Source organism: Aythya ferina (assembly GCF_964211825.1).
Source record: "Aythya ferina genome assembly, chromosome: 2".
Classification (NCBI taxonomy): domain Eukaryota; kingdom Metazoa; phylum Chordata; class Aves; order Anseriformes; family Anatidae; genus Aythya; species Aythya ferina.
The window spans coordinates 81,943,362-81,957,897 of record NC_140297.1 but is presented as its reverse complement, the minus strand read 5'-3'; the positions used below and the strand labels follow the sequence as shown (position 1 = coordinate 81,957,897).

The 14,536-nt window shown below is 36.4% G+C and overlaps 1 protein-coding gene across 1 annotated transcript in view; it reads right to left on the bottom strand.

Moving 5' to 3' along the window:
* The window catches only part of GMDS (GDP-mannose 4,6-dehydratase), a 405,376-nt gene that overhangs the window by 238,218 nt on the left and 152,622 nt on the right, over nt 1-14,536 (bottom strand). Inside the window, exon 6 of the mRNA XM_084508158.1 lies at nt 13,889-13,993. Within this exon, the coding sequence (XP_084364284.1) occupies nt 13,889-13,993 (105 nt within the window). The remainder of the gene's footprint in view (nt 1-13,888; nt 13,994-14,536) is intronic.

Below are 14,536 nucleotides of genomic sequence, written 5' to 3'. Positions count from 1 at the left end.
AGAGGTCCCTTCCAACCTAAATTACTTAACGATTCTTGATGCCATGGTACCCAAAGGACATCAGCATCCTCAGTGACAATTAGGTCACAACTGTTGCTCCTTTCTCAGGAGGAATGTTAGTACAACGACTTCTTACCCTGCTTAGAAAACTATGTTCTTGCTCCTTCAAAGATTTAAGTAAAGAGGAAATACAATTAAGATTGGAAAATAAAGGACTTATTTTCATGGCAAATATTGAACATTTCCCAGTTATTAAAGCAGGGAGGGAAGGGGCAGGCAAACAAAGGGGAAACTAGGATAAAAATCTAATTTTAGTAACACAGAAATAGCTAAAAAAAATAAATATGACAGATGGCACTAAATCAGAAAAGAAAGTGTAAGTTCTCTATTATTTAAAACAATGGAGCAAAAAATGATTAAGAATAAAATTTTACCTCACGATTTCATTTTCTTAAAAATGTATGCAAGCACAACAAAAACAGCTTCAGCGAGGATGACAAAAGTCCATGTCTGGTACCTTCTCTCAAAAACTGGCAACACCAAATTCTTAAGAAATATACATACAAAATCCCTAACCTCTGTTGAGAAACCCTTTATTGCTATTCTCTTCTGGTTTTTAGAGATTTGAGTATGTTTTTTGTCACATTTCCTCAAACTTTAATTGCTTTTTAAAGCCATAAAAATTTTTGACACCTACAAAATTCTGTGGCAACAAATTGTTAACATCTCAAACACACTGTGAAGTCAAATTCTTTATTTGCTTTGAACCTGTCACTTGGCAAGATGAGAACCAGGGACTATCAAATGAACTGATGAGAGGGAGCATCATTTCACATCCACCTTCTCCCAACCACTTCAGATTGGTCATGTTTTTAATTCCTACCCCATATTTTAACTCCTACCCCATGGCTGAAGTGTCCTAGTTATATTTAAAGGCATTCCTCATAGTTAAACCTCTTTCGTCAAGCTGGTGGCCTTGCTTCACATCTTTTTGTTTTCACATTAGACTGTGTGGACATAAAAGCCTGACCTTGTAAATCACTTAGGATACTGGTCTAACACTGAAATTTTGAAGGCCCCATTTCTTAATAGAATTACTTAGAGGTCACTGCAAACATCTTTGTGTCACCAGACTTCAGGTTTATCTCAGACTTCAAATGTACTCTGAAATATACCCACTGGTGTCATACGGACGACTCTTAAACGAAATCTTATATATTTTGTTAGAACATGTAAAGTTTTTCGTGTCTTTCAGGACCGAGCCCTGGAATAACTGCATTCAGTGCTGTGAACTCACATGCAAGTCTGATGTCTTTGAGTGGGATTCCAAAAAGGGGTTGCAGACAGCAAGGGCAACGGTGTCCTTTTGCCAGTGCTGCAGCATGGTTCTGCCCTCTCTCATCTGTTAATCTCTTCTTCCTATGCCCCCGCACAATACTAACAGTGACCCTGCCATTGTTCTGGAAAAGGGCACTGTGTAAGCTCTCTGCAATATAACTTTCTGAGCTGCTGAGTGTCATGATCGTGCAGATCCTTATTGAAGCTGAACTGTGCCACATCAGCTAACACCAATCAGTTTTACACCACCTTTAGAAGTACACAGGAATAAAATTATATTAAATATTTAATCCTCTTTTTTTTTTCTTTTAAAATAGTTAAATTGTAACACGACAGAAAAAAGTGCTTCTTGGTCACGTTTCTGCATAGCCCCTAACAGGCTGTTGAAGAAACCAGTCATGTCCCCTGACATCTCACCCACCAATAGAAAACAAATAAAAAACAACAACGCCCTAAGTTATTGAAAAAGAAAAAAAAAACAATCAAATTGTGAGTAATTATACAGGAATAATAAACTTAAACACGACAAAAATATTTGCAAAGGGATTTAAAAGTAGCCAGCACTATAGGCATATCAGCTTACTAAAACGAAGTTAAATTCTTAAGTTATTCTCAAGAGTTTCAATGGAATTCAGTAAACAGCATTTTATTCATCACAAAGCATTCTCTTTATGCTGTCTATATGATGACAAGGTTATAAAAACGCAGGTCCGAGATTCAGGTTTGAGGTTCAGATTTTTATATCATCCCTCTTTTTTTTTAACATCCATGTTTCCCTGATCTTCTCATAAGCATATCATCATGTGGATTTAAACACAAACACAAACATTCTTCAAACCACTTCAGCCTAATACCAAAACTTTTACAGATTATTCCCATATTTTAATCCCAGTAAGATATATCCCCTCGAACCAACACATCCCCCCCTATTTTGCTCTTTAGTCAGACACTGCAGCACTGTACTATTGCATGCCAGCCAGGAGGTATACTACAGCCCAATAAAGCAGCTTACCCAAGCAGAGTGAAGTGTGCAATGTAGCTAAGTAGCGCCCAAGTATGGAAAAGTTTTTTTTTTGTTTGTTTCCCTCAGAGTCAAACCAAACTGAAATATAAAATTGTTCAAAACTATTTTTTTCTAAAATGGGAAGTGAACCTGCACCATCACCTGAAGTCTTTGCTGAACTAATTCAGAACTGAACCAAAACCAAAATTCTTCTGATTACAGATCAGAATAATTGTTGAGCAGAAAATTTGCCAGAGGAAGTTTCCTTATCATATGTACTTTACATTTCAAAATTTTACATTTTCCATCTTGAACTGATACAGACATATCAATCATTATTGATCTGAAGAAACTGAACTGACTTGAGTCAAAGTCAGATACAAATCAGATCTGAACCAAACCTGTTCTTCACTCTTCTACTTTTTTTTTCTTTTTTTGGTGTTTTTTTTTTTTTCTTCTTCTTCTTCTTTTTCAATTATTGGTATTTTTCAAATATAACAAGTCCATGTTCTTGCACTTCAGGAAACACAATGTTTCTTTCATTTTTAAATGAAATATATTAAAATTAGCAGTTTTCCACACAAACATTATTTTAGAGTAAAAGGGAAATGAGGCTAAGCAAACACTTCCAGGTAACCACTGCCTAAATCATTCATCATTACACAGTTGACTTGTTCTGCTTTTAGAAGCATGGAATTATCATGTCCTCTGAAAAATATTTCTTACCATCATGGTTCTGTCTTGCAAGGACTCTTTAAAGCACCCATCCTTTCAATATGTACACCTCAAAGCCCTTTTAAAAATCTGAATGCTTGTTATTAAATAGCAGGTTTGAAAATCTGACCAGTATTATTCACTTGATGGCAACAAGAGGCAATGTCTTAATCCAATTCAAGCATGGGATAATGGGGGAAAAAAAAGAAAAAAACTGGAAGTGAAGGTGTGGAAAGCATGGGATATGGCAGTTTCACAGAGGAATACTGGATTTAGAGGAGCCTGGTTCAAACACTGTCAAGAAACAGAAACTTCGGATTCCTGGGGCAGGTGCATTTGGAAAACAAACCTTTATTTTTACCTGGATTACTGTGAAGAAGCAGCAAACTCAATAAAATGACAGCCCATCAAATGACAAAAACTTACTCTTGACTGCCAAAAAAACCTGAGGGTAGAGATCTGGTACTCTGGACAGACAAGCAGATAGTCATGAAAGCTTTTCTTGACAGAAAGGCATATTGCAGGAAAATTCACATAAATGTTAAAAAAACATAAATCTGACCTACAAATGTGAATCTGATTTTTTTACAGTTCTTACGCAGTGTATGTTTAGATTCAGAATTTTATAATTAAATTAAATTTGCATGGAATAATGGAGCAATGCCTCAGATTTTTTGAAAAAAGGATTTGTTCATAACTTGGTTAGATGGGGAACTGTTCCCTAACTTTTACAATAACCAAGACCAAAAAAAGATATCAGGATAAAACAAACAAACAAACAAAACCACCTCAACAGGAAAACACAACCACTATATACTATGCCAAGCCAGAAAAGTTCAGTTAAAGAAAAAATTCAATATTCCAAATTATTTCTACTTTTACAATAAAGATTAAATAAACAGTGTCCAAGCTGATGTTTTCCCTTAATACTCTAGAGGAAAAGCATATTTTAAAATGTGTTAAGTCTTTCAGATTTTTTTCTTCAATACCAAATCTTTTGTATTAAATATTAAACCACCTGACTTTAACTTGTAAAAACAACAAAGCTTGAATGAATCCTCATGTACGTGATAACTCTGGACAATGAACACTTTATTCTTTTTATTATTCTACTTATTCTGCTTTTACAGCAAATTCTACTTAACATACAAATTCTTTCATCAGACTTTCATGTACAGGCAACCATTTGCAAGCATCATCCACATACTCACACACATAGATAATTTTGGAAAAAATGAATGAACGTTCCCTGATGACTCTGTGGGTTCCTCTGTTGAGTGTTGATGCCTGGTTATCATTGTCTATAAATGTGACGGTAAACCAGATGATGTCACCCCACCACCAAACCCACAAGGAACCTGTAGAACTGAAGTGACAGCAGACACTTCACTTACTTGCAAGTAGACCAAAGTTGTGCAATAACTGCAGCACACTAATGAACTCAAACCCAGAATTGCTTAATTCCATGATTTCAAAATAAAGAGACTATTTTTCATTTAAGTATAGTTTAAGATTTTTATTTTTTTTTTAAGAAAAGCACCATTAGGAGACAAGTAAAAATTTAATAAAGACCTGTTATTCACTGGTTAGCTTCCTTACGCTATGTTGGCAATTCATCTTGGATTCAACGACATGACAAAAACTGCTGCCAGTTCTTTAGTAACACAAGCACAAGTAGAACTAGGCAGCAAAGGTAGCATTTGCCTACTGTTATTGTTAGATGAAATCAAACTTTCAGGTTCACAGCCTGAGTTACTGTTACACCAATCTTCCTTTAAATATTTTTATTAAATACCGCATGGTCTGTGGGGACACAAAATCTTGTCATTAAATCTCCTAACACTAGGAGAATTGTAATAATATATGCTATGCTACACCTTTTTGTGTATGTGCGTGGATTCAAACAGGTTTAAAGAAAAATGCATATTACTTGCACTACCTACTCATTTTACTAGTTAAGAGAATCAGTCACAGTAGCATCTTCACCTGAAGATGCACTGAGTAAGATTTAAAGAAATGGACTTGAGACTAGGAGAACATAAAAACTTTTTTAGAAAAAGGAAGCTTGTAGAGTGTCGTAAGCGGAGGCCATGAACCAAGACTGCGGTGCTAGGCCATGCCAAGCTGACGAGAGAAAGACTCTCACTAGCATTTCTGTGAGGACACACCAGCTACAAAGGAGACCCATGGAGCCACCTTCTACTCCAGATGCATGACAGCCATTTGATTTTCAACAAGTCAGAGCAATTTTTGCTTCTAACTTCTTTTGAAATTTGTAGCAGATGTGTTCAGGATTCAAGCACTCACTACTAGAGCATGTTTAGGAGGAAAATAGGAGATTAAATTAATTTAAATTAAGTAATAAAACCTCACCTTCCTCAGGATGGGGTGATTCATACCACTACCTGGAAATCATACCTGAACAGGATTACAGTCCAGGAAACATAGCTACACAGCTTCCTGCTAAACAGAAAGGTATAAGCATGCTCTCTAGTTTCTCAGAAAGGGCAGACTTTTGTCCACGATACCTCAATGACTACTCCAATAGAACACGACAGCAAAACACACTCCCAGCACTAGACTATCCCATTTCCCAATCCAACAAGTGACAGAAAACCTCTGTTACCTCCCACCTTTCCTACAATACACCAATACACCTAGAGGATATCAAAGTGAATGGAAAAACTTGAGAAAAGACAGACATATTCCTACTGAAAAAACATGTTAAATTTAGCCATAATGGCCTATTTTGCAATTACAGATATATGCAATAGCTTACACCTAATTTATGTAACCAAGCAGAGCAGAAGGAGCATTTACAAACTCAAATGCCTACTATGGTTGCGCAATTGGCTTGGCTCAAGATTCAATGGCACTTCAGTATAAATACGTAAAATGAAGTGTATCACTGGTACCATCCCTAATCAACAAAACGCTTACATCCAGGAATTATTTTCAATTCACTCCATTTTCAAGAATTATGTAGAATTTGGGAGGTATAAGGACTGTTCCTGATCTTTGAAGGCATGCAGTATTTTCATTTATGTTTAGAAAGTGCAATAAAGCTAACAAAAGACCTTGTATCCTTTTTTACAGTCTATAGCAAAAAGAAACTCAATGTAAAAGAGAATACATAGCTTGCCAGACAATTCAAGTATCCCTAATGGATATACACATGCCTGCCAATAGCTGAGAATATGGGCAAGATGTGAGGTGGCAAAGAGAAAGGTGTTAAAACAACAAACACAAAGAGTGTTAGTACTTAAAATCAAATGTTGCAAGAAATTTTAAAAGAAAGGTAAAGTAAAATGTTTGTGTGTGGTTAATACTTTTCCCATTTCATCTGGATTTCTTTTAAGTCCAAAATGAGCTCTGAATTTTCCAGATTCACCCTGCCTAGACTTGGGATTACCACAGGATTTTTATTTTATTTCATTTTATTTTTTAAGTTTCTTGTAAATCTTCTCAAGCAGCCTATTGATTAATATTGATGTATGTAATAAACACTTTTAATCTCTCTTAAGGAAAGTTTTTAATATGAATGAGAAAAAAAGGATGTCACTGGGAGGTCTGAGTTATTTAGCTGGCCAATTCTTTCATTACATGTGTAATCTACTCACATTTAATGTCATTAAATTATTTCCATCAAAAATAAAAATCGTGCAGCATTTCTATAGCAGTGGTTCCCAAACTCACATGTCCTATGGCAAAAGTTATGAGAAAGTAGAGGGAACACAGTACTATATTTTCTGTTGTTTCTCTTGTTTTCCCACACCAAAGAACAACCCTGAAGGGTTTTGTGGGAAACCTGTTAACTGTGACCTACAACCCTGTGTTTTAGCAGCTATCATTCTATAGGGATGAGATAGAACACAGTGAAATACACTGTTACGGTAACATCTACTTACATATGGTAACAGTTTTAATTACAATAAATACTTGCAAACTGTTGGAAAAAAAGAAAAACAGAGAAACAGGCATGTAATCCATATTAATAACCTTGCTACTAGTTTGTGCATTAATGAAGCCACAAGAACACTACAGATGAGGTACATACTCTGACCACCCCATTTGCAATTGCTGACTTCTATATCTTCCACATTTTGTTTCAAGTTGGTATTTCATTAGATGAAAAAAAAAAGTCCACAATCACTCAGTTTAAGAAAGTAACCCTGCTATCAGCTAATATAACTTGAGAAATGAAACACGGCAAGGTTTTCTAGATTGAGAGGGTGCTTTTTTTTTTGTTTTGTTTTTGTTTTGTGATTACACAAAAAAGTTAAATCAATCACGGGAAACAGCAAAAAGTGTAATCTACTTTCTTCTCAACATGGAATAAGCCACAAGGGAGCACATGATTTAATGACAAGAAGATGTATCTGATAAGATAATAATTTGCTTAAGGAGAGATCTGGGTTGCGAATGCAGCTGTTCCAAAAGTCTAAACCCACAGGCAAGAAATTACTTAGATTTTGTAAGAGCTATATCCATAACTATTTAGATAAACTGGTGACAGACCCCAGAAAAGTACATCAGATAGAGAAGTATAGAACCAGGGATACACTATAGTATTGGAAAAGAAAAATAAATAAATAATAATAATAATAATAATAATAAAACAAAAACAATCAAACAAAAAAACAGAAAGATTTCCACAAACTACTGTTCATAAGACTTAATAAAAAAGATTTTAGTAAATGTCCAGCTCAACACAGCATCTTCCTTTATCAGTGACTCACTTGAGAAAAAAATATATTTATCCTGATTCAGTTCATTTACATGATTGTTTAGTTCTTATTTCAATTTCCATGGTCTGACCTGGACAACCTGGATGCCCAAAGCCAAGCACATGCAGGACTGTTCGTAGCCTTCATTTCTCATATCAGAAGTCTGGCACTGCTTCCAAAACCCAAGCTCACAGAGGGAAGCCTGCTCATATTTTGGTTTGATTACATTGCCTTCATATATGAGGATTGCCTAGAACTCAAGATGAAGATGACTTATTAGCCACACAAAAATTAGACAGACCCACAATGATCCCTGCATACTGTGATGTGCCCCTATCAGTACTATCTAGTCAGTCAGTATCAGGTTCAAAATCAGAATTAACTGCATTCACTTATCCTGGAAGGTCAGCTCTTTTTCATAGGAAAACACAAGCACCTAGCTAAAATAGCAGAGAGGTATTACCTGTAAGTTTTCTCTTATTATGGTCAATATTACCACAAATCCATCTGTACAAGTAGACCCTAATGCCTGTATTTATCCCCACTGACGTATGACTGCATGTGTAGATAAGAAAACACCTGCATGGATCACTTAGCAGGATCAGTCTCACAGCAGGGAGAAAAAGCCAGTAAGAATGCATGTCTTCAGGACACTGCATGCTTTCTCTGTTGAAACACGCAAACTAAAAAGCATGAAATGATCTTGGCTGCGACGCAGTACACAACTGTCTGAGTAACTCCTCTTACATTGGCCTTGGTACCTTGACACCAAGTTTTCAATATGCTAGGCAGACGATCCCTGACAATAACCAGCCAGCTTGCATTCTTCTCATCTAGCAAGGAGTTGTCAAGGCACAAGCAATGCTCTGCTGACTTTTACTATACAGATGTACTTGTTTGGTTTAGAAGTTTGTATAGTAAATGAAAGATAAATAGATTTTATACACTTGCATCTTTCTCTAAACTTATAAAAAGCGGGCCCTTAGTACTTACAGTGGTGTTAGGTTGACAAGTCCCTCTTGCACAGAATATTTGTAAGGACACCAGCAAATTAGTCACCTCAATCACAGAACTGAGAAAGGGAAATCTGACAGATGTTGGCTACATCTCTTTATAGGAGATGCAGAAGAGCAGCTGTTACTGTCAGGATTCGGAAGGATTTCTTGTGAAAGTCAGTAGCAGATGTCACCATCTGCTACTGCCCTCTCTATGAAATAGAGGCAAAAGGGAGACTGAAAGCTTGTAAAAAAAAAAAAAAAAAAAAAAAAAAAAAAGGTAATAACAAGAGAATTCAAGACATCCAAGCACATTTACAGCAAGCAAAGAAACCCCTTACCCCCTCCTTCCTGGCAAAAGCATGATCCAGTTGCACAACAAAAGCAAGGAACACTCCCCATTCTCTTCCAATCATGATTTCTTTTCATTTTAATCTTGCTACATGTACTTTGACAACCTTCAGCCTGCAATCTAACACCTAGCCATTTCCTTCCTGGCTGAAAGAGATCATAGAAATGAGCAGTTGTATCCTTTCCCTCTGGCTATACAGCAATGGTCTGATGACAACTGCTTTACCAGAGCTGGTATCAGACAAACAAAAATTCCCTACTGAATGATCTACACAATGATGTCATGTGTGGAGGCAAAGTATTTATTACTTGGAGAGAAAAAAACAAAAACAAAACACAACACACAACAAAAAAACAAAACTTCTGTTGCATTGTGTCAGGAAACATGCAGTACATGTTTGTACATCTTGGCAGATAAAGATCAGATGAGGCAAGCAATGAAGTGGTTAACCAAATTGGAGAGTTATCTCAGACATCCAAAGGCACATCTTGTAAACCTGAGAAAACTCTACGCAGAACCAAGGAGCAAAAGAGTAAGAGCTTGTGTGGGAAGAAACAAATGATACTGTCAACAAGTAGTTTGCTTTCTTACTCAGAAAAAAAAAAAAAAAAAAAAAAAAAAAAGAAGTTATTAGTGAGATCCAGAGCCCAACAAAAGAACAGGAACCTTTCCAATGGTGTAAAAAAGGCTTGGATCGAGCCCCAGCTTTCCTGAAAACTAGACTTGCTAATTGCCTCACTCTTCCACTGTCAAAACCGTCATCTCACTGAACTGAAATACCTTTCCAATATTGCTACAGGGTAGATATTTCCAAACTGGTAATACTGGGAGCCACATTCAACCACCAATAGAAACTTGCTGGGCACCAGCTTCCCCATTTGGTATTACATAATGCTGTTGAAAAAAACAAACAAACCCCCCACAATATCGTGTGTCCAACTTTCTGACAGCGTGTGTACAAGCTTTCTGTACAAGATCGCCCACTGGAGCCTGGTAGGTCATGACTTTGGAGCTGGCTCTCTGAAGTACGATAGAAAAAACACCCTGTTACAGTAGGTTATGACATCTGGCTGCAAAAGAGAACTAGGGAGGTTCTGCTCTATCCTAATGTACACCTCCCTGATTTTTCTGGGAAGACCTTTTTAGGGTTTCTTTCGTATGCTTGATTTTGGAAACGGAGACCATCTTGTAGCATACTAGCACTGGTAGAAAGCATTTTGCTTTTCAGATAATGTTTAGACAATAAATAAACTTCAGAAATGGAAAATCCCACTATCCCTTGGCATGGCCATAAATCAGGAAACAATTGAGTTATACCCAAATAAAAAGTGATAACAGCAATCGAGAAACCAGCTTTAGCAAGGTGTATTGTCAATGCTGGTCTTTTCCCCAAAATAGGCAGATTACACTCATCTGATGTTACCAGACCATCACTTGAAATACTATGCTCAGCCAGAACAAATCAACATGACCCTGTTCACTTCAGTGCAGCAATGTTGATTTGTGTGAGAAGAAAAACATGTACTTGTTTAAAAAAAAAAAAAGTGACTGTTATTATACCTACTGCCCCTCATTTCTTAAGTTGAAAATTTGCAAGGGAAGTACTACATTGCCACTTATTCTACTCCATATGAGATTTTAGATAATGTCCTCTGTTGCTACATATGTATGTATCTCTTGAGCATGGATTCAAGTATTTCTGCAATTTGGCAACAGTGTACTATTCCCAATTTAAGATGCAAGGCTCAAGTAGCAGGTTCAGTCTATCTGGAATTTATCACTGGTGATTTTTTTTTTTAATTTTTTTTTTTAAGTCACAGGGGATATCAGAACAAGAAACACCAAACTTAAAAGCAAGCCCAAACAATGAGCTTAAGCATTCAGATTTGCAGTATAGTGTCACATCTTAAGAGCTACTCCTGATACTGTATTCTTCTTGTATGGCATAAAAGCAAGATAAAAGTAGAAAATCAAACAAGCTTCTCAAGGCCAGCACTTCTCTCCAGTCTTCATAATTTCAAAAATATGAAACCTCTTATAGGAGACTTAAGCACTCTCTACCCTTATGAACTCTGCACAGACTTGCCTATATTATACAGGACACGTGAGATTAACTACTGGATATCCTTTCCAAACTAAAATTGTGAAAGCTAAAGAGAAGGATCAGTATTCTGAAGTAAAATGTATTGTTTGATTTTTCCTATACTGTCCTTAGAAGAATATGGGTTCAACAAACAAATAAAAACAGTGTTTCCCCTATAAATCTGTAAGGCAGAAAATCTATTTTCTAACAGTTCTACTTTTTTTTTTCCCCTCCAAGTTTCCCATTGTATTGCACTAGGTTTACATGTTGTAGTTATGCTTGTATTTTTCAAACCTTTTACATGTTATTTGAAGGGAAACATACCAGTGAAGAATTATGCAGGTGCAGTGATAAACCATGATTTGAAGATAAAAGATCTTATTTGTGTATTTCCCTTGCACTAACTGATGGCTCAAAGATGATGTAAGCAGAGCTTTGTTTTCCTGTTTAGGTTCATATGCAGCAACTTATACAAGCCTAACAGGAGAAATATTTAATTATCTTGCTAGGTAGAGGCATTTATCCAAAAGTAATGATTGAATTTTCTTAGGCTAGAATGCAAAAAAGAAGAGTATTTCTGGAAAAAAATGATCATCTTTCACATCTCCCCACCTGCTCCCAATCTCTTTCACTTAACTTGTTAAGTTAAAGATGGAACCAATATAATTAAACTGTGAATTGATGAAATGGTTTGCTTTCAGATAAGTTTTGTGCATTTGCTGTTCATATCAATTATGTTGCAGACTAACTGAGATGTGATATTGAGGAAAAATAAAATTCATCGATCTGCTGATTATGTATATTGCTATATTCCAGTCTCAAGGAAGCAGTTCTTTGATTAGACAGTTCTCATTTTTACTAGGCTCATATGCTGCCCCAGCAGTATAATACTTGAACATTTTATGAAGAGAAGACAAAGCAAAGTCTTTACAGTTGTCTTTTCAACTCAGACTCACTGAATGGCTGTTAAGAAACAACCTCAAAACTACTTTGCTTCCAGTTTCTTCTCTTTATAATTTTCAGACATTCTCACATAAAAACGTTAAGCAAATGGCAGCAGGCTGTAACTACAAGTTGCTTTCACTGCTTGTGCTCCTGCTAAGGCTAATGGTATTAGCTGAAACTATTTCTAAGGCAAGATGGCAGATGGAGCTTAAAATTTCCCCTAGCACATACAAGCAACTAAAAGTACAGCCTGAGACTTCAGAGCACAGACTCAGGTTTTCCACAGGGATATTAAATGTGTTGAAATGAAATTTTGGATTGGAAACTCCACCGCAGCAGTATCAAAGCTGGAACAAATGTCAAAAGGATCAAAACAGCGATGAACACTGAAGTTTTTCTCCTTCAAAATGGCACAAATCATATATGCTCCTGTAATTTCCATCTCATCCTATAGCTCTTTAATATGACAAGAAATCATGCCAGGTTAGTATTTGCCATTGCATTTCCCCTCCCTTTTTATGTTGTTCAGGTGGTTTTTATTGCATCGTTATAACTCAGCAATTCGGACATTAGTTTACATGGTGCACCACGAATATACTGCAGTGAACTGTTTAAAAGAAAGCAAAGTATTAGGGTTTCTCAATGCAACAATTTAGCGAATTTGATTCTCTTTTAATTTTAAACTCATACTGACATCTGCTCCAGTGAGAAGTGCTGCACCAACTTTTGCCAATGAAGATTTGATGCATCACTTACTGTAAATGCTGCCTACCCAGTGTACTATAAGGTTTTACATCTGTGACTCCCAAAGACTCAAATCTCTATTTAAATCCTATTGAAATTGACTCTTTTTTCCATATTTTTTTCCAAACAGTTGCAATTATGGTCTATTTTATATTTGTAAGTATGAGTAAAATTATTATATTTTGTGCCAGGCTATAATTTACATAATTGCATTCCTGTAAAGTTTGAATTTATTTTTCAGTTAAAAACAGACCACAATAAAAGGCTTCTGCACTGAAAATCCAGTTGTGTGTGTTAATTTAAAGTTTAATTTTAGAGTGTTTTTTAAGTCACGGTATTTTAAGGGCAGAGGAAAGCTGTCATTGTATAAGGGACTTTTAATCAACTGTGGACTTTTTCACAAACTAAGTACCCGTATTAATTGTTCATAAAGAGGAAAAAGGATGATAAAGTGGAGTTTAAAATGTGTTGCTATTAAGGATTAAAAAGAAAGGTATTTTAAAGCTATGTGTTGAAAGCCATCTTGTCAGAAGGTAAGGGTAATAATCCACAAGTTTCCAAAATATACTGGGCTGTACTCATTATTCTAATGAATTTAGAGGGTCAACTCTTTATGCTCCTTAATTTGGTGTTTATATACAAATAAAAATCTTGAGTACAAGTCACACTTGAAATTGCATCTGTTATGCAGTTGCCCACCTAAATGCTCTGGAGAGCACTGATACACAAAATCAGTCACCTCAGCCTCCCTTCAGAGCCAGAGGGCTACAAAATGGAATATGGTGCTTGAAGGCGAAAACTGTTATACTGCAGACTCTGAGACTGCCACATGAGTGCTACATTAAACACAGTCTGCTGGCTACCTCAAGCCAAACACCGTCAAGCACAGCATTTTGGCAAGTTTAAATGAAACCTGTGGATGCATTGTTTCATTTTTCCTGTCAGATGCACACAAATACAGGAACAGTTTTACATGGATTTTCTAACCTCTCCTGGGACTTTCATGATTGAAGAGGATGCCATTCACAGCAAAGAGATTGTAGGCCTCTCGGAAGTTCACCACAATCCAGTAGGCATACAGTTTTGCTGCCCCTACAAAAATAATTGGAGACATTACATACATCTGCTCCACTTGTGCACAGCTCAGACACACATACAGACAGACACAGGCACATATACGCATCTCTCTTCCATGTAGGGTGAAGGCCATGTTTCAGCAACGGAGTGCGCTAGAATTTGATTAATTCCCTAGATGTGTCACATTTCATATGGAAAGAATATCCAGCCCAATAAAGAGCAGCTGAAGGGGAAAATACTCCTTTTCTGCACAGCCCCAGAACCAGCCAGGAAGTGTTAGGGCGCTCTCTCACTTGTTTTCTTATGCACATTCAAGCATAGCACTTTTTCTTTTACAATATAATTAACACAGCCAGAGCGTGTGAAATACACCACTGTGGTGACCTCTGCTAATAAAAGAAGTGACTTCGGAGAAATAAAAGTGAAAATCTGGTGCCTTAACACTCAAATTGATTTGAAACTTTATCACCAAAGTCTTCCATGCGCATTGCTTTAATAAGTGTTTCAAATTTAATGCAAGTTCATGACGGAAGAAACAAGCTCTTGGGAGTTTTTCAT